We start from the raw sequence: 22,088 nt of genomic DNA, 5'->3' as shown, positions 1-22,088 counted from the left end.
ACACACATCCTTCCCTTGCCCAAGGATATTTGCCGACCAGAAAAATCAAACCACCAACCTCCCAATTAGCAGATGTCCTCCTCTACCACCAGGCCACTGTCTAGGTAATTTTGCTGTCATAGTTATTTATATTTTACTGTGGTTATCATTTTTTTTAATTTTTTTTTAAAAAGTCAATGATAGCTTTGATTGGGGTACCCATTGAAAACTGTGCAAACTGGAAAATTCCTGAATACTTGCATGCAAAGTGATGCAAATGCACAGTATTCTTTAAACAAGGCATGAGCCATTAATTTAATAATGGAAAAAAATTTTTAAATACACTTAGTATTTTTTTTTTTATCTCTAAGAAGAATGACTGAACCTTATATTATATGTGGCTATTGTTGGTGCAGAGCTGTCAAACCATGATTTTCTTTATTAGTTGGTGCCTATAGAGAGAGTCACATAACAAGTTGTCTTGTATGACTTCACACTTAAGTCTTCACACTCTTAATACAACTAACATGCCCAGGTTGACTGTTAATTGTTGTCATTTCCTCTTTACAAGTTGGTAGGAAAAACACTCTTGAGGAGAGATTCTTCACATACCTCACATAAAACGTCACTCATCACAACTGAGTATCTTCTTCCTAATATCTCTTTGGACATTTTTGAGGGTTGAAGAAATCAAAGTAGACTACAGGATAAAGAAAATACTACAGGAAGGTTAGCAAATACATATATGGCACTATATAAATAAAACTTAAAATAACTGAAGTGACAGAGTATGACAACATGTATAGCATATTAATATTTATATGTGCAACGGTATTTATGGATTATTGAATCTCATTTGGCGTTGTTTATTGGCTTTATGTCTGAAGAAACAAGACATACTGGCAATGTCATGATTTATTGATTGAACAAACAGGGCCCTCAGTAGCAAGTAAAAGAATTATACACTGCCACAAAAGCCTGGCACCTTCTCCAGCATGGTCACACACTGCTACAGGAGGGCATTCTTCAACCAGCATTTGTCACAACTTGGACTTCAGGCATCTGTAACCAAACATAGAAAAATGGTGGTGGAGGAGGTGCGTCGACAGGAGGAAACAGCCAGACATGCCAGAGCCGTAGCGCTGGCCAAGCAGGGCCGCTGGATGAATTGGGAGACTGTTGAAAAGAGGAAACTCTCATGGAGTGAAATCTGGGAAATGGAGTATAATAGAGTAAGTTTCATCATCCGAGCGGCATGCGATGTGCTGCTTTCCCCAAAACTTGCATACATCATTGAGCTGATGGTACCATGGAAGGAACTGAGGAAGCATTTGAGTGTAAGAAGCTGCGGCATGCCAACTTGGCAGCTGAGGCAGAGGACAGTGTTGTGTTCTGTAATGTTTATATCATATTGCACCACTAGAGGGTGGTGTCGCAAAATAAGAGTAAAGCGGAGTCGGTAAAGGTTTAGAGTTAGAATATAGTTAGATGGCTAGCTGATAACTGATGTGTGTCACTGCTACCTCTTTGATGTTAGTCTGTGCTGAATTCATTAAAGAGCACTGTTCTTCATGAGGACTGGTTTATTACCGGCCGCTACTACACAGAGGCTGGAAGATTATGGTGCGACCAGTGGAAGTGGGGTGCAGGGGCTTCATTGCCAGTACAACAGCAAAACTGCTTAGAGAGATTGGGATCTGAGGACAGGCGCAATGGCAGGCTATAAGAGAATTAGCTAACACTGGTGAGAGGACCAGTCACTGGCTATGGCTAAAAAGGGCTGACATCACTTGGGCAGCTAAGGCAGTCAGCTAACCCTGAGAGAAAAGAAAATATTCCGCTCTTCTTCCCTTTTCTGGGAGGCAGTGGGGAGGTAAAGTGTACAGCCGGATCCGGCGGGGAGGTGTGGGAAGCCAGATTGGGTGCCCCCCTTCTGGCTCTCCTCTCTGCTCTCTCCTATCTCATCCCTTTGGTCTCACTTCTCTCTATCAGTATTATTTCTCAGTTGCAGTGAATAGATAGGAGAAAATAAACTGTAGAAAACTAAACAGAAGAAAGAAGAAGAGAAATAACCATTTAACATAAACCACTGACACACTCCGTGATCTGATCAACCCTGGCAGGGCATCCTTGGATGAGGGTGTCTAGTGATACTGCGGGGCAAGGGAGGATTGCAAAGCGGGGCTCCCAGAGTCACTGAAACGAGGAAGACAGATTAAAATTAGGTCCAGGTGTAGATCCAGAGATGCGTAGCAAAAAAACTTAAAAACTCATTTAAACTAATTTCAAGTTTAGGAGAAAAGTTGCTTCAACTAATGTTTTTGTGTTTACAAGATTAATAACTGTGCTTTTTCTTAACTCATATTTTATTGTTTTTTATTGTGTATTTTCTAAAGTTTACACAAGGTATTAGTTTTAATTTTGGCAACATATTTCCTAAAGTTTACAAAATATATTTTTTATTGTTTTAACAATGTAATTCCTAAAGTTTACACAACTTTTTTTTTTTTGCCAATCAATTTCCTAAAGTCTAGAAAAAGTATCCTTTATAGTTTTCATAAGGTGCTCCCTGTTGTATTAATGAATGTTTACACAATGTTGATTTTCAAATAACTTTATTGTGTTCAAACACAACTGCACCACTGACAATGTTTTGAGATGAGCCATTTTTAACATACCGACAACATTCAGCCACAAATAAAGTCCCTTTCAAAAAAATTAAAAAAAGTCTGTTACTCATCCCATTTTAAAATACAGCCTTAAGAAATAAGATGTTAAAATCTTATTTCCAGCTTTTTTGGTGTAAAAAGCCTCGTGTTCGCATTAAGGCAGACGGCCAAGTGGCTTTCAGTCCTTGCAAAAGTGCAAAGTAGACCCCGTAGTATCCAAAAATATGAGATGCGCATGCGTGCTCAGTAGTGATGGGCAGATGAAGCTTCATGAAGCACTGAAGCTTTTCATCCAATTGGTTCACCCCAGCGCAAAGCTTCTTGAAGCTTCATTTGCTCTAGTAGGACACCTACTGGACGTAAAAATATTAGTTGGCATGAATTTGAAGAGTGTGGCCTTTTGCACACAGCCTGTAAATGTCAACAACAAAAGGAGTGTGTATAACATGTATATTGTAGTGATGCAGTATACTGTGTATATTTATACTGGCAGTATGGAAAATGATCATTTGGAAATGCTTAAAATGGAAATGATCATTTACTGTGAGGTGAGGTGTGGTTGGGGTGTGGACAGTGGTTGTGCTTTTGTAACGTTGAGGTATGGACAGCTACAGACTGAGGCTTTGTCCTGCTTGTTCACATTTTATTCTGTAAAAACTAAATTTTCACTGCTTTTATGACCTTTTTAGTGGGGAGAACATAGCTAGGATTTAATGATTTAACAAATCTTTTAAATCCTTTGTCCTCCACAATGCTAAATGGCTGGGAGTCCTCAATCACCATGCTAACCAGGTCTTCATCTATTTGAGATTGTTCTCCTGAGGAAAGACAACAAAGACAAAGCACAAATATAAATATCACACACGTAATTTATTACAGCTGTATAATATTGTTATATCATTTAGTAACATTACTGCATGCTATATTATCATGGCATTTGATGGCTCACCTGGTCTTGCTCCATAATCGGTGTTCCCCTTATTCTCATGCAAAGCTCTGTAGTGCCTAAGCATGGATGAGGTGTTGTCGTTATATCCCAGCTCCCTGGCACATAGCAAACACTTCACCTTGTACAAAAGTAAAGCCGCTTAACATAAGTTTTATGGCACCATCAGTATTATGGAAATACATCTTCTGTAGAAATTTACATACCTTGTTGGGAGGAATAAAATCAAAATGTTCCCACACAGGGGAGGACATCCTCCTCTTCTTAGCTGGCTCCATTCTCTCCTGACTTTCTCTCCTCACTCTCCTAAACCTCCAAACTCTCACTAACCGCAACTCTCCATCAAACACCCACATTTTGAATGAAGTCTGAGGGGTTTATATCGCTGTCATATCTCGCGGCAAAGTTCGAACCACTTCCCGAACCAGTCACGTGGTACACCCGGGCAGCGAGGCTTCGGACGTCATCATTTTCAGCTCCTCCCATAAATGAAGCAAGCCTCGATACGCGCTTCGCGGAAACGCCCCCTCAATTACTCGACACAAGCTTCGAAGCCTCGATACAGAACGTCCCATCACTAGTGCTCAGGCACAGAAAGGCACCAACAGCTTCAACTCATGTAAAACTTGAATTCATTCATTTTGCCAGCAATAAATTTAATCTGAGACCAACTTTTGCTCCAAAACGTTAAAGGATTAGTTGAAACCCTTAATATAGTTGAGTTTATGGGGCAACTCAGCTTTTATTGTTGAATTGTGAAAGAAATGACTGTAAGCTCAGCAATTGCAAGTTTGATTTTTTACAGTGTAGTGACCCTCGTCTCCGAAAACGTCAGAGCACTTTTGCAAATATGTGATGTCTTGATAAATCAAGCAGATATTTGAATGGAAATAGGCCTGGAAATACCTTAAAAGTTTATTTTGTGACCCAGAAAGAGTAATATTAAAACAAAGTAACTACTGCCATTGTTGGAAACTGGAATTTGCTGGGCTGCACTATGGATTCTGGGATAGGCTGGGCTATGAAGGACACACCTGACCCATCCTTCAAATCTGGGGAAAAGGAAGACGCATTTGTCGGCTGCATTTGGAGGAGCTTTCGAATTTGGACACCCTTTTTCATGGTGCTGTCACATAATCGGCCTATAAATGCGGCCTCCAAAGAAGGCGGCCCCTGGATTTGGACACAGCTATGATACTGGAGATGCTTTTTCTTCTTCGGCGTTTAACAGCAGCTGGCATCCTTGTACGGACTGTTTCAGTCCATTATTACACTCCTAAATCCTACTACTTATTCCTGCGTCTTTCAGGATCTTACAAAGCTTCAAACAACTTTTAAATTAGTCGTCGATGATTTTGATAGTCGATGTAATCGTGACTAGTCGACTAATCGTGGCAGTCCTACCTGTTTATCCTGCATTACCTGTAGAGTATATTCAGTATTTTGCAGCAAATTTTACAATATAAAAAACATAATGTCAATTAATCAATTTATTGATAAGCACATTTAAAAACAACACAGGTTGACCAAAGTGCTAGTTAAAAAAAAAAAAAAAAATTACAGGCCCGATATCTGATTTAAAAACATGAGGACTTACATGCAAGCTTTAAATTTCCAGTTTATCAAATCCCACGGAGCAGTCCTTACCTTCAGGGAAACAAAGGCTACGTTCACACTGCTGGTCTCAATGCTTAATTCTGATTTTTTGATCAAATCCGATTTTTTTGTCTGCTTGTGACAGCAAACGCGCTTTTGTGTGAACCCTCAAAGCGGCCCACATGCGCAAAAGAAGACGTCACACACAACGCGCTCTGCTTAGACCCAGACCAAACAGTATTGTTCGACTGATGGCCCTTAATATAAAGACTTGTTTCGGACTTTACGTTTCCTAATTTAGCTTTAAGTTGTAAAGTTATTTTGTTATTATATGGCCTAATAATTATCCTTATTGCTGTTTTAGAGAGGAGCGGTGCTTCAAAGGATAGATTTCTGTCAGAATCTGCAGATTATACAGTAGGGCCTACAAATAAAATGTTCATGTTTCTCCAATACTGTCTTCCCAAAAGTTTCAGTAACATCCACAATGGATGGCCAGGAAGCGTTCACGATGTCTTCAGCCAGCGCTGATAATGAGTGTAAGAATACAAAATAGAAAAAAAGGCCTGGGATGGGAACAAAGAACTGAGGTACAGGGCAGGAGGACAATCAACCCCCACCCCCAGGACAGTAGAAAGAGTTACTGAGGGTGAGGAGCAGACAAAGGGCAAACGGGCACTACCTTAAAAGGAGATGGGGGTCAGGGTGTCAGCACCCTTGGCCACTGTACTAGTGTATTTCCATTGTGGGGGTGTTTACTGTAGGGGGGAGGAGACCAGAGGTTATAACTGTAACTGTTGTGTGGAGTTCTTGAGATCAGCCTTTAGCATAGGACTGCATAGGAATGCAGTGTGCTGTTCTCCAAATGCATCTGTAAGAATAATGGGTAATAAAAGGATTGTGTAAAACATGGAAACATCTCAGCGTGATCTCTACCAGGACCAAAAGAATCGCAGAGACTGCCGTTGTCTCAACATACCATACCATACCATACCACCTTTATTTATAAAGCACTTTAACATAAAACCAGAGTTCACAAAGTGCTGTACATGCTAATAGCATAAGTAAAGAAAATTAAAATGAGATAAGATAAGATAAAATAAATAATTAAAAAACTAAAATTGAAACATGTTAAAACAAATTGAGTCAACCCCTCTAATCAATGCCAAAGGCTTCAGCGAATAAATATGTTTTAAGAAGACTTTTAAATTCAGAAAGAGAAGAGGCCTGCCTAACATGCAAGGGTAGATCATTCCACAACTTTGGAGCAACTACAGCAAAAGCACAATCACCTTTAAATTTATACTTAGTTTTCGGTACCTTAAGGAGCTGCTGATTGGCGGACCTAAGGGAACGGGCAGGTGTATATGGTTGTAGTAGCTCCGAGAGGTGGGTGGGTGGGGGGGGGGGGGGCAGGCCATTAAGAGATTTAAGAGCAAATAAGAGAATTTTAAAAACAATCCTAAAATGTACAGGTAGCCAGTGGAGTGAAATTAAAATTGGGGTAATGTGCTCAGACTTTTTTGTTCCAGTTAAAAGACGTGCTGCAGCATTTTGCACAACCTTGTGCCTAATGGACGCATCACTAACCCCAAAATGAAGTGCGTTACAATAATCCAACCTAGAAGTAACAAAGGCATGGATTACTGTCTCAAAATGGTGTTTCGATAAGATAGGCTTTATTTTGGCTAATTCCCTCAAATGAAAAAAGCTAGATCTTACAACAGCTCTGACCTGGCTTTCAAGTTTAAGATTTGCCTCTATTTTAACTCCCAGATTAGTGATGACTGGTTTAACATACTGTGCCAGCGAACCAAGATCTATAATAGTGGCCTCAGAAGCGCCACCAAAAACCATCACTTCTGTTTTCTGTTCATTAAAATGTAAAAAGTTCAAAGCCATCCAGGCCCTTATTTCATCAAGGCATCTGAGCAGCGGGTCTACTGAGAAGCCATTTATCTTTTTAAGTGGGAAATAAATCTGGGAGTCATCGGCATAGCAGTGGAAAGAAATCCCATGTTTCCTGAAAATAGACCCAAGGGGTAGGAGATATAGAGAGAAAAGAAGCGGGCCTAACATTCCAAACGAAACTTTTTATCTACAAGCTGTGTGAGAAATTTGATTTGTGTCAGTGAAGAAAATGAAGGAACGGGCTGCTGCCAGTGCTGTTCCAGATTCCATCAGCCCCTAAGTGCACCTCTCCACCGGGAAAATGCCTAGTTTACCAGATTACCAGTCCAGCCCTGCCTGTGGTCGCGCATGGTTAACATGTAGACTAAAAGTGTCGCTTTTTGGCTTAACTCTCGTTTCATCACGAAAGACTGCTACTCATGATCGAGGTGTCACTCTCAACATAAGCTCAAAACTTAAACACAAAGCTACCATCCCACAGTTCATACTCTGATCTATTCTATTGTCATTACAGTACTGTTTTACCTGCTTCTACTCAGTTGTTTGTCTCTGCAAATCTCTTTGACATCATCGCTGACTATTTCAGGAGGATTTTCAATCCTTCCAGCTGGAACCACCCACTTCACTGGAATCCTAGAAAGAAGCACAGCTGTCTTACTAACATTCAAAAACATGATCAGGATAAGATAGCGGATGAAAAAAAATCCTTCACTGAAAATGGGACAGGGCCGTTTCTAACTTTTTTGAGGCCCTGTGCAAGATTTTGTTTGGCTGCCCCTATTTTATAACATTATACAGGGAGGTTACAACTCTTAAAGATGATCTGTGGTAATGCATCAGTGAGTTACACTAAGAAGAAAAAGAGCTGGATATGTGAATCTAAAATTCAAATAAACATTTTTTACGTTCATCCAACTATTCAGTCAATTCAGTGTCCTGCTATTTGTAGTTTAATTTTTTAAATGAGATGTTTGTTATCGTATTGCATAAGTATTCCTCACACATCAATCAGATGCTACACAGTATAATTCTACTGACGACAGGACATGGAGACGACAGACTGGAGACAAAAAGAAGAACTAACATATAAAAAGAAATCAAGAGCTATAACTAACAAACTCAGGGGTACTTAACCATAATATACTCAGGAACAAGAACATAAATAATTTCTGAATTTAAAGACTATTTATGATAAGTACATAACAAATTCAAAATACTGAGTCAAAGGCAGCAGCCGAGTATAAACAATGAATTAAAATTAGAAAGGACAATGGGAGCAAATGAATGGACGGAAGTACAGACAGACCAAAGATTACAGAATAAATCAGGAAATTAAGTCACCCTCTACCTAGAGGATTTAATAAAGTCACAGAATCAAAAATGTCCAAGAATTATGGGTTCTTAATTGCAGTTAGAGTGTGAATAAGAGTCTTTGAGTTTCAAGTATAGTTTTCCATTACTCACGACTCTGTTAAGACTACAGATAATCTCTAAATACATAAGATTTTTATAGTAATCTCACTTCCTCTGCACAAGTTGACACACACAGACTTATAGCGAGACAAACAATTGTCTCTGTCTTGTGCTGTAGTGGCATCACAGGGCTTGTTTTCAGTAACCCTTCCCTCTCTTCTATAGAAGAGCCAATCCAATTGCCATTTACAAATCACAAAATATAAGAGAGATACATAACAAACAAGTCATTCAAACTTGGTTATTAGCATATTGTGTTTTAAATATCTTTAATGCATTAACCAATGATAAATGAAACTTTGTGACATGTGAAGATGAAATCTTAAAATAAATGGAAACTTTCTTTAAATCATAGTTAAGAGTTACGTTGGGTGAGTGCTGAGTATATGTGTGCATGATGGTGGGAATGCATGTTTGTGTCTGTGTGTGCCTGTTTGTCTGTGTCTATGTCAGGTCGGGTCTTATTCCACCTCTCTGGGAACTCCCAGGCCCTCCAAAGTATGGAGGCCTATCTCCCCTCACCACACTCCCTGCCGGTGACTGATGCCCTCGGGGGTCGGTGCGTTGGTGGTTCTTGGTGTCCAGGGCTGGGCGCTCAGGTATGTACCAGCTCACTCCCGGTGGCTACTTGGCGGGAGTAGCCACCAAGAGGTCCTCTTCCAGGGTGTAGGGGCCCCTCAGGCCTCTGGGCCTGCGGCTCGGTTCACTCTGGCACGCCAGTGCAGCCCCCTCTGGCTTCTGCTCTGTGGCTACTGGGTGACCACTCGTCTGGGGTTCTCCTCAGCTCTTCCCAGGAGGGTGGCACGGATGCCCCTCCGGTGGTCCTCCTCGGGCTCTCGCACTCTGGGGCCTCTGGATGTCTGGAACCTTGATCTCCTCCATGCCTGCTTCATACCCTGGGGGATGGGGCTATGGCCCTCTACACCCTCTAGCAGGCCGTTACATTGGGAAACCTTTTGAATACAAGCGCGCTGATCCACACAGGTGTGCACACAGGTGTTCACTGTTCATAGACATAAACTACACCTTTCTTGGCTGCTACTTCAAAGCACGTTGTGCGCTGTCGGTCCTGCGTGCTGCACAACAACATTCAATATTTAGTATTTACTGCTGTTTACACTTAGCTAGATTAATGCAATAGTGTTGTGTTTAGTATGTTGCTTTGGGTTTTTTTTTTTGCTTGTTTTCTCTTCTTTTTCTCTCAACAGGTGATCTAGGAGATTGTTTTTTCTTTCTCTTTTTAAGTTTCTCACTGTCCCACTTCCCTTCTGTTTTTCTTTTCCTTCATCTTTCTTTCTCCCTTTCCTATCCCCCAGTCATGTCTGTCCTGTCTGTAACAACTGAAAATAAAATAAAATAAATAATAACAACAAAGGTCGATCAAATGGACTAATACGGCAAGGCCGTGATGATCCATTTGGCAAAGTAAATCCCTTGGGTATCCTTGTTGATCTTCAGACAACAATTCTGATGGCTAAAGAACCAAATGGGACAGGCAAAAAGAAAATAAAAAATAAGAGTTACACATATGCCTATGAGAAGACCAGGTTTCTTGTTATTTAAGGTCTTCCTCAATTTAACAGTAACATGCAACACACACTGTATTCATATTGTATTTGATCTGAATGAAAAAGGTACTTTACTCACTGTTGAATATTATGTAATTGTAAATTATATGTAAATTGTACTGAAGGTCTTTATCGTTTAAGCAATAAATTCAGTCTCTGGACAAATGAAGATTTATTGTTCAAAAAGAGTCTTACAGTACTGATACATCTGTTTAGAAAACAGGAAGTGGTGGGCTTACATTACTTAACATTTCTGGCATAAACCAAAAATGATAGCACATCCTTTCAAGCATGAAAACAAAGAGAAAGCATCACACTAGTTAATGACAAAAGGGTAGAAGCTAATTGTTGAAGAAAAAGCTGTTCCTGTCTTCCTTTTTTCTTATAGCTTTTTATATTATATTTGTGTTTTTTTTAAAACATTTTTCTTATTATTCATTTATTTTTACTGAAGCTGATATGCAAATGGGAAGAAGAATGTAACCATTTGACTTTGGTCCCCTTCTTGATTTCATGTCATTGCCTGAAAAGTAAGAAAATACATGTTTGAAGTATATATGTGCAATTTTAAGCAAAGAACAAATTACAGAAACAGAAGGGAACAGGGCTATTTTGTTTCTGTCCTTTGATCCAGTCGGAGCCTTAAAAGATGTGTGGGAAAACAAACATGAAACACAAGGAACTTTCAAAAAGTGAAAAACAACTAAAAAGAAAAACAAAATGCATAATGTGTCTCTAACTCTACATCAGTTTCTAAGACTTTTTGAAAATATTAAATTTTAAATTTAATATCAAAACAACCAACAAAAATCTGCCCTGTTGCTTGAAATGACTGTGAGACCATTGAGGCATTTGTGCACGGAAAGTTAGCGGTGAAGTCAGTGGAGAGCCAAAAACTTAAAAGCCTTTAATCAGAAGGACTTAGAGTAATTTAATTAGAAATGTAATCTTGAAGATGTATGTAGATGTACAATTCCAAGTATTTTGCATTTGCGCATTTAATACTCCAAACTGTAAAAACAAAAGAAAAGAAACATTTTTTTCTCACCTGCGAGATAACCTGGAAAGCCTGTTCCACATGCTGTGATAAATGAAAACAATCATTATATTGTTATCATATCTGATGACAGACTCAGAAACCAACTGCATCTGATCCAAAATATTTTTCTACTTACGTTCCTTATATATATATATATATATTAAAGAGCGTACTGTAGAACTGATGAGAGGAAAAATGTCTCCTCCTTGTTAACAGAAAGCTTGATTCTCTATAAAATGACTCACTTGTATTTTTTTGCCATGAAAATGCAGAAGATGCCAAAGAGCAGAGCTGTACCAATCCCCACTACAGCAGGAATGATGATGTGATTATAGTTCGCAATACCTGGAAATAGACAGAGCTGGTATTTGTTTGGGTTTTTTTTTTTTTTTTTTTTGCTATTGCTTCTTTAGAATACAGACAACATTCATCTAAACATACTTTTAATAGTGATATTAACATTTTCTTAATCATGCAAAGTTAAGGGCTAAAAAATATATTGGAAGTAAACTACTGAAAGGATCTCACGTTTTACATTGAGTGTGAAAGTTTCAGGTGATTTCAGCCCTCCATTAAATTCAGCAGTGCAGGTTATCTCTCTGTTGTCATCCTTCTCCTCAGGAATAAAAGTCAGGATGGACTGTGTCTCCCAGTTTCCTTGTTTAATATCTTTATGATGCACAATGACCTTTGTACTATCCAGATTCCATGTGAGTTTAGGAACATGAGTGGGGCAGGTGTGGATGACTGAAAAGGTGACAGTGTAGGGCTCTCCTTGAGTGGCTGTCTTTGGTTGGATCAATGTAGGCTTTGGAGGCTCAGCTGAAAATGAAAAAGTCAGACATAAAGTAAGAGGCAAAGTGATTTAACAGAAAACTGGTATAGATGTTTGAAGTCATGGAAAGTTGGTGACATACTGATCATGTTCAACTCAACGCAGTCTTCAACAAAGGAGAACATGTCCTTGGTGGGGTCATTGTTTTCTGTTCGCACTAGTTCAACCCGGAAACAGAAAGGGCCGTTGTCATGATCTTTAACTCCAGTTATTTCTAAGGTGCAGTTGTTCTGACCCAGCTCTCCCACCAGCCTTGTTCGGCCCTTATAGCTGTCCTTAATCAGTGTATAATCCTCTTGATAGATGTTTCTTTTTTTGTCATTTTTTTCATGCCAGATTCCTCTGAGTCTGGACGTGGGAAGGTTTCCTCCAGTATGGGAGAATGAACATGGTACCACAACACAGGATCCAACCAGAGCATCAATGCTTTTTACAACAGTGGCCTTCCTTGTTATTTTGAAAATAACAAGGAAATTATTTAATTATACACATTAAGCGTAAAGAGACTGGAAATGAATAGCTGACCAGTGATGTTACCTGCAAAAAGCAGAAAGAATTCCTTCATAATTTTCTGCTTGGCCATTCTTCTCTGATGTTGGGATGTTTGATTGACACTAAAGAAATCAAAACACTACATTTTACTATGATAACCAAAGCAAACCACAGCTGTCGAAGTGGACTTTATTCAAACAGCATTGATGCCAATAGACATTTATTTAGAATTATTCATACAAATTTATATCTGACAAATACGAGCCATCATAGTAAAAAGTGATTTTCCCTCTGTGTAATGTCAATAAAGTGCTAAGTATATCTTAAAAAATATAATGGCATTATTTCAGTAAAAGTATCATACATGCTTATATTTATGTGTCATTTATACAAATGGGTGAGACAGACAATACCAAAAATACAGCCACGGAACAAAACCTTCAAGCAACACTAGAGGGCGTACCCTTCATCATCTAGACTCCAATGTTAAATTTTTATTTTATTTTTTGATATACTTTCTGAATGGAAGAAGAGAATATCAGTCTTGTGTAGATTTGAAAATTTGCAGTCTTCAACAAAGGAGAACTTGTCCTTGGTGGGGTCATTGTTTTCTGTTCGCACTAGTTCAACAGAAAGGGCCATTGTCATGATCTTCAACATCGGTTATTTCTAAGGTGCAGTTGTTCTGGCCCAGAAGTCCCACCAGCTTTGTTCGGTCCTTTTTTGTGCCATCTTTTTCATGCCAGATTCCTCTGAATCTGGACGTGGGCAGGTTTCCTCCAGTATGGGAGAATGAGTGTTGTGGTACCACAACATAGGATGTAACCAGAGCGTCAATGCTTTTTACAACATTGGTCTTCCATTCAGCACTGGACACGGAGTTACAGATGGCTGAAAGAGAATTAAGGGAATGGCACCGTAATAATGACTTCTCTGCAATTTCTTATAAAGGTATACATTATTTGTAAAGCAATTGTTAACCAAGAGGTGACTCATTATGTTACCTGTAAAAAGCATACAAGTTATCATAAACTGTTTTATATTCCATGTTTCTTGAGGGTCTCGCAAAACACTGCAGGATTTTTCCATGAAAAAACATACAAATAAAAAAATGCATCAAAATCACTTCAATACATGGAAATTACAACACAGTTTTAGAAGTTGGACAACTTTAAAATATATTTATAATAAACAGGCATAATTAATATTCTCATATGGAATATTATATTGCCATTTATATTTTGCCAGCACTATTTGTCTCTGAAAGCAGCAAATCTCTCACTTGTCAGGTTCCCTGTATATCTACCTTTAATGTCTTTGCCATCATACTGCAAGAAAAGTATCAGGGGTTCCTAAAGTCCCCAATCAATATCTCAGGCTTCATTACACTGACTTAAAAAAATAGAGAGAAGCTCATGCCAGAGCCAGTGAATTTCTTGGCAAATTACATAGGCTACAATACTGTGCAAAAGTGCTGGGCCACCATACATTTCATGTTACCGGGAAAATGGGAAATAAATAGTGGCTTATTGAAATATACAAACAAAAATGGAATTACAATAAGTAAGACAAAAACAGAGTTTTATAATTGTAACAAAGTCGATATTCTGTATGACCATCTTTATTCTCCAACACAGCCTGAACTCTCTTAGGCAAACTTTCTTAAAATCTCTTTAAGTAGTTCTCAGCAATAGTTCTTCAGCATAACTTACAATAATTTATTTTGAGTGCTCCAGTAGATTTTCATAACGTACAGGCTGTGATCAGCTGACCTACTGCTCTTTGTGGATGTATACACCTGAATTGAACCAGAAGTAAGCCAATGATTCTTTAGTTTCTTTAGTCTTTAGTCATTTTCCATACCGACAGTATACTTTTTATACTAGACTGGCACTGTCCACCAGACGTTTTTTTTTTTTTACTTTAAATCCATCACAGTGCAGCATACTAACCTGTTTATCCTACATTACCTGTAGATAATTTTCAGGGAATCTTTAATTGACATAGTTAGTCTAGCTTAGTTTGTTTTGCAGCAGGTTTCACAATATGAAAAACATAATGTCACATGTATATATTCGATTTAAAAACATGAGGACTTACATGTAAGCTTGAAATTTCCAGTTCATCAAATCCCACCGAGGAGTCCTTACCTTTAAGGAAACAGTCAAAACAAAGGCATGAACGGGACCATTTAACAACCAAGACAACCTAAAATACAAATACTGATACATGATATATACAAATAAACTAAAAGCACAAGCAAGTAGAACTAGTAAACAAAACACAAACAACATATTAATGAGTAAACAAGACTCAAAACTCTATTAACAACAATCACTGTGGAAACGACCCTGGGACCATAGCACACACACAGTTTGTGTATTTGCTGATGTTTATTGGGCTGATAGAAACGTTGCATTTTAAGTTGCCTGCATCTTTAACATCCTTTAACTTTAACGTCCCTTTATGTTTGCTACTCTTTTTTAGCGCTAGCTCAAATTCAAATACAAATTTTATTTGTCACATACACAATCATACACAGTACGACATGCAGTGAAATGCGTATTTCTGTGCAATTTCCGAAAAGACACGAGAATGAAACTAAAATTAAATATCAAGTATAAATTTAAGTTAAAAATCACAGGTGTGCAAATCAGCAGTGTGCAGACCGAAACCGCAACAAACAAGTTTAACCCCTATTGGACACGATTGTGCCTCTTTAATCTCTTTTTATGCGACATCCTCTGGTGATTAATAAACGAACAGGACTGCGTATCATGTGTTACTGTTTAGGCATAAATCGGCTCGCAGTGACGTGAAATATTCCCAAATACGCACTAAACGTTTCTCTCCATCGTTTCGCCACTTCTTCCAAACTAAAACTTTTTCCTACTTTTTTTTTCGTAAGAAATTTGATTGGGCAATCCAGTGTCAGTAATGAAAATGAAGATACGGGCTGCTGCCTTTGCTTCCTGGTCGGTCCATAAGCCCGAAAGTGTGCCTGTCCACCAGGAAAATGCCCGCTACCAGATTACCAGTCCAGCCCTGCCTCGGGCCGAGCAAGGTTAAAATGTAGACTGAGAGTGTCGCCTTTCGGTTCAACTCTCGCTCCATCACGACAGACCGCTACTGATCGAGGTGGTCACTTTCAACCTAAGCACAAAACTTAAACACAGTTCATACTGTTATCTATTCTGTTGTCATTACAGTACTGTTTTACCTGCTTCTACTCAGTTGTTTGTCTCTGCAAATCTCTGACATCATCTCCGACTCTTTCGGGAGGATTTTCAAATCTTTCCAGCTGGAACCACCCACTTCACTGGAATCCCAGAAAGAAGTACAGCAGTCTTACACACAACATACAAAAACATGATCAGGATAAGATGGCGGATACAAAAAATGCTTCACTGGAAATGGGACAGGGCCGTTTCTAACTTTTTTGAGGCCCTATACAAGATTCTGTTTGGCAGACTCTATTTTATAACATTACACAGGGGGGGTTACAACTCTTAAAGACATTGCTGTGGTGGTTGCTATGGATGTTTTGGGTGAACTTGGCGTGTACATTTCCTGTTTTAAGCTGTCTGCCAAAGGGGGGCTGCATTTCATTTCAGAGTAACAACAGTCTGCTATAACTTGAATTCAAACCCTATTTTATACTTTCACAAAAAGCCTGTTATTGACGTTTAAAACACACACACACACACACACACATATAATTACACCCTTAAATAAACTTTATCTCACCATGACAATGTAACTTCACTAAAACCTTTAAAATATGTGGTATAAAAGAGAAAAATGGTGAAACTAATATATGATATAGACTCATTACATGCAAAGCGAGGTATTTCACGCCTTTATTTGTTACAATTTCGATGATTACAGCTTACAGCTTATAAAAACCCCAAATTCAAAATCGCAGAAAATTAGAATATTACATGAAATCAACACTTCAAAGACCAAGGAACTGGTTGTGAACTTCGGGAGGTCCAGACCATGTCCACTGCCGGTTCAGATAGAGGGAGAGGAGGTGGAGGTGGTCAGCACATACAAGTACCTCGGGCTGTTGGTGGACAACAAACTGGACTGGTCATGCAACACGCAGCACCTGTATAAAAAAGGCCAAAGCAAACTGTATTTCCTCAGGAGGCTGGCTCTGCGGTTGGCATGAAGCTGGACACTCTGGTGACAGTGACAGAGAAGAGGACATTAAAGAAACTGTTGGACATTATGGATAATGCTGGGCATCATCTGCACACGGTCATAAACAACCAGAGGAGTCTGTTTAGTGACAGGTTGCTTCTCCCAAAGTCAAGGACCAACAGACTTAAAAATTCCTTTGTCCCGCACGCCATTGAACTGTTTAACTCCTCGCTGGAGGGGAGAGGGAGGAGAAACAGGGGGACAATTGAGGGCGGGAATATCTAATCTGCAGTGCCCTTTTCACTGTGCAGTATTTTTCCATATTCAACGGTACAATAGACACAAAATAGTTGAAATGTGCAATTCCCTGGTTATTCCTATTACCCTGTTTATCACTATTATATACTCTATATTTATATATGTGTATATATGGTATATTTCTATTTCTGCTTACATTCTTTTGCAACTTCTGTCAGTGCTGTGCTACTGGAAACAGAATTTCCCAGAGGAACCCACCCAAGGGATGAATAAAGTTTTATCTAATCTAATCTAATCTAATCTAATCTAATCTAATCTAATCTAATCTAATCTAATCTAATCTCTAAATCAATAAAACAAGGATTTTAAATAGAAAAATGTCAGACCTCTGAAAAGTATAATCATACATATGTACTCAGTACTTAGTTTGGGTCCCCTTTTAAAAAAAAAAGGTAAATTGGCCTATATTTGTATAGCGCTTTACTAGACCCTAAGGACCCCAAAGCGCTTTACACATCCAGTCATCCACCCATTGGTGATGGCAAGCTACATTGTAGCCACAGCTGCCCTGGGGCGCACTTACAGAGGCAAGGCTGCTGGACACTGGCGGCACCGGGCCCTCTGACCACCACCAGTAGGCAATGGGTCAAGTGTCTTGCCCAAGGACACAACGACCGGGACTGTCCAAGCTGGGGCTCGAACAGGCAACCTTCCGATTACAAGGCAAACTCCCAACTCTTGAGCCACGATCGCCAACAACTACTGGCTCAGTGCGCCGTGGTATGGATGCTATCAGCCTTTGGCACGGCTGAGGTGTTATGGAAGACCAGGATGCGTCAATAGCAGCCTTCAGCTCTTCTGCATTGTTCCGTCTCATGTCTTATCTTTCTCTTGGCAATGCCCCATAAATTCTCTATGGGGTTCAGGTCAGGCAAGTTTGTTGGCCAATTGAGCACATTAATCCCTGTATGATATCTGTACCTGGGTGTTCACCTGAATAATAAACTGGACTGGAGCCACAACACTGATGCTCTTTACAGGAAGGGTCAGAGCAGACTCTACCTGCTGAGGCTGAGGTCATTTAGAGTCCAGGGAGCGCTTTTAAAGACCTTCTATGACTCTGTGGTGGCATCTGTCATTTTTTACAGTGTGGTATGTTGGAGCAGCAGTTTATCGGCAGCTGAGAGGAAGAGGTTGGATAAACTCATCAGGAAGGCCAGCTCTGTTCTGGGATGCACCCTGGACCTAGTGCAGGTGGTGGGAGACAGAAGGACTCTGGCCAAAATAACATCTCTGATGGACAGAGTCTCCCACCCCATGCATGTAGATGTTGATGAACTGCAGAGCTCCTTCAGTGACAGACTGCTGCATCATAGATGCATGAAGGAGCGTTTCCGCAGGTCCTTCCTCCCTGCAGCTGTCAGACTGTACAATCTGAACTGCTCCCAACAAACATAGATGATTACATCAATGCTGTAACTGCAATAAGTTAGTTAATTAACCAATTCGCACTACAACTTGGTTTGCCTCTTACCTGTAATTATTTTTATTTAATTTAATAACTGTACAGTACTCTCTGTTTATAGTAACCATTGTCCTTAATGTAAATATGTAAGAAAAATTGTGTATGTTTCTGTTCCGTGTCCTGTATACTGTTTGTTTGTATATTTGTCTTTTTGGCTGCTGTTACAACCAAATTTCCCCTTGTGGGAAAATTAAAGGATTATTCTATTCTATTCTATATCGCTGTATAACTACCTATATGATGACTTAGACTAATAATGCATGTTAGATAATAAAAGTTATGCATGAATTCAGCTAACACAATTATTTATTGCATATTTTCTTTGGATTTTCTACAATAACTTTATAAATAAATGCAAATCTCGTATTGTTACAGCTTTGAAATACAGAACTTTAAAACTTTCCCTCATGAAAGGTAATAAATCGGTCATCAAGACATATTTTATATGCAGTAAAAGACTGTCAAGATAATTCTGACTATAAAGTCAATGTATTAATGTGAATTTCCTTTGTCAAGACATGCTGCTGACAAAAGCTGAAAACATGACAACTCAATATATTAAAGCTATGTGAACCCCCCCCCCCCCCCCCCCCCCCAAACTTAAAGCAATGTGGTGAGTGACAAAAGGAATGTCATGTCACGCTATGCATGGAGGGCAGAGTTGTGGAGCCAATATTGCAGGTCTCAGGTGAGTAACTAGAGTTAAACCACAGCTTTATTGCTGGAAATCAAATGAAAGGAAATTCAAGGAACTAGTGATGCTACGTCTGATACTGAAACCCCAAGACCTGTGTTGAGCATAGGGGGCATGTCCAAATGAAGTCCATGTCAAGGCCCTTATCAGGTTACAGAATATGGCATGACCAAACATAAATGAGGTCCCATTTCACTGAAATCAGGGAACTCTTTATGTGATTCGATCTTTTGAAAATGCGGGAATTGATTTCTTGTTTAAACTGGATCAGAGGTGAAAAAAAGGCAAAAAAAACCCATCAGCTGTTAGGGAGCATTTTGGCACAATATCTCACAATGATAACATACATCTTTAATCAATCACAGATAGGCTTGTTCAGTACATCATATGGGTATTCTGCAATTTGGTACATCTTTATGTTTCTATATCGACTGGCATGTAGCCCATATGTAATATCACAGCAGGGCTGCTGTACATTGAATAACCAGCAGATGTCAGTACTTCCAAATGAGCTGTTGAACGGGTCTTCATGTGATCTGGCTTTTGGCAAAGCAAAAAGGCAGATAACATGGCAAAAAGGCAAACTGTCATGAGAATTGGACATATTCTTGGAAATGCTAACTAAAGAAATACACAGGAAACCACCAAACAGACAGGACAGACACCTATAGGGAGGTTGCAAAAAAGAAAGAAGGAAACTAAGGACTTAAATAATCATTAGTTAATCGGGGAGATAGAACACACCAGGCAACACAGTTGAATTATATCACAATAACAAGACTAGGGCAACAGAATTGAAACACAATGCACACAGGACAAGAGACTACCAAAAGAAGACAGGACACAAACAGAGATAGACCCAGATTCCAGACACATAAACTTAAACACAGAGGGAAGGAGTAAACACAGACATGTGAATAACAGGAAGACCAGACAACCATAGAGACAGGGCACAGAGTAGATACGGAGACATGACCAGGGCCAATGATGAAGATAACTAAATATTGCAAACTAAGGAGAGATCAGGATATAAAAAGATTATAGTTTCATGTTTAGTTTGTAGTCTGTAAACTAGACACAAACCAAAGGTAAGTCAACACCGAAACAAAGACTGACACTTCACAGACCCAGAGAAACCATACAGGGGATATGACAAACTGGAGAAACTGAAGGTAAACAAGCACAAAGATGCTGAAAACAGGACATGGAGACAAGGACAGACTGGTCACAAAAAGAAGAACCAACATATAACAAGAAATCAAGAGCTATAACTATCAAACTCAGAGGCACTCAAACATAATATACTCAAGAACAAGAACATAAATACTTTCTGAATTTCAAGACAATTTATCCATAAAAAACTCAGAGTCAAAGGCAGCAGCTGAGTATAAACAATGAATTACAATCAATTACAAAGAAGGGACAATGGCAGCAAATAAACTGAGGGGAATAAGATATGACCAGAGATTACAGAATAAATCACGAATTGAAGTTAACCTTTACCTGGATTACTTAAGGACTTTATAAGTCACAGAATCAACAGTTTCCAAGAAGTTTGGTTTCTTAATTGCTGTTTGAGTGTGAATTAGAGAGTGGCTAGTAAAGATAAAAAAACAAACAGAATGCAAAAAGTCATAGTTTGCTCCTAATAATCATTAATAAATAGAACGCATCAAAAAACAGGCGCCAGGCGCAGATTTTTACAGTCTTAGTTTCTGTTCTGGCAGGGGCTGTCTCTGGTGATGTCCACATGGATGGCAAGAACAGCATCTGGCACATGTTGGTGAAACATCACAGTACACTGGTGCAGCCATGTCAGCTATTTGACACACTGGATGGGAAAACCTGTTACACCATGCTGCTATGACACCCAGCCTAACGGAGGGTGGAGACTGCTGGATATCATTGGAGCATTTTGTGGAGGGGCTTCCGGGAGGATTGGCAGACTGGGTCAGATGTCACTGGCCAGCGAATCCAAGGGCCAGATATAATTGTAATCAGCCAGTGGGCACTATGTCTGCCACCCCTGCTTTACGCCTTTGACCAGTTGATAAAAAATTATGGTCAAGCGGCCTGCCCTTCTGTATTTTGTAAAGATTATAAGTAGTTGTAAGTTGATACATTTTTATAAGTTAACAGTTATATTGTGACTGATTATTGTCACCGTCCCTCTGTCCTTGCTGGCTGAATCTGCCATTTCTGTTTGTTTCCCTACATCCCGGAGCTCCCTGTCTCTCTCTCCCTTTTATGTGTGTTTCTGTGTTTGCCTGTGTCCTAGGTTTTGTACAGCGCTGGGGTCTGAGAGGTTCCCTCTCTGGAGACAGCCACACCTGCTGATGATCATACTCACCTGTTGCTGATGAACCGATCACAAGCAGTTGTTGATCAATGGTCATGACAATTTGCATATTAATGATTGTGTTATGGAGTTATTGTGCAAACGTACTATTTATAACAGGAGTCTCAAACTGCAGTCCTCGAGGGCCGGTGTCCTGAGACCTTTCCATGTGTCCCTGTTGCAACACACCTGAATACAATTAGTAGGTCATTAGCAAGAGTATAGAACTTGACTGCATGCTGAAATGGCAATTCAGCCATTTGATTCATGTTAAAGCAGCTCATGAATGAATGAACATGGTGCAATAAAAGTACTTTCAGAAGTACTTTTTTCTAAACACCTACATTTACTTAAATTTACTTGAGTAGGGTTAGGGGTTGCCACTTCAGCATGCAATCAAGTTCTATACTCTTGCTAATGACCTACTAATTGTATTCAGGTGTGTTGCAACAAGGACACATGGAAAAATGTTTCAAGGCCCTCGAGGATTGCAGTTTGAGACGTCTGGTTTATAAGGTTGGGGAAACATGCAGTCCACTGAGACTGAAGAAGTCACTTGGATGAATGATGAAAAGTTTCTCACACGGAAAACGCTGCATTCAGATGAACAGAATCAACT

General features: G+C 39.4%; 1 protein-coding gene across 1 annotated transcript; it reads right to left on the bottom strand.

Moving 5' to 3' along the window:
- Positions 1 to 11,422: 11,422 nt before the first annotated feature.
- LOC148100504 (myelin-associated glycoprotein-like) lies at positions 11,423 to 13,552 on the bottom strand. Its single transcript, XM_087848125.1, has 5 exons — positions 13,513 to 13,552; positions 13,359 to 13,399; positions 12,099 to 12,459; positions 11,710 to 12,003; positions 11,423 to 11,526 (listed from the first exon to the last, which is right to left on the bottom strand). The coding sequence occupies exons 1-5, from the start codon at positions 13,535 to 13,537 to the stop codon at positions 11,423 to 11,425; spliced, it is 825 nt and encodes a 274-aa protein (XP_087704251.1). The 5' UTR covers positions 13,538 to 13,552.
- Positions 13,553 to 22,088: the final 8,536 nt, after the last annotated feature.

This window comes from Neolamprologus brichardi, chromosome 11 (genome assembly GCF_056152115.1).
Source record: "Neolamprologus brichardi isolate AB-2024 chromosome 11, ASM5615211v1, whole genome shotgun sequence".
Taxonomy (NCBI): domain Eukaryota; kingdom Metazoa; phylum Chordata; class Actinopteri; order Cichliformes; family Cichlidae; genus Neolamprologus; species Neolamprologus brichardi.
Note: the sequence above shows the minus strand (reverse complement) of the source record. Positions and strands in the feature narration are given on the sequence as shown.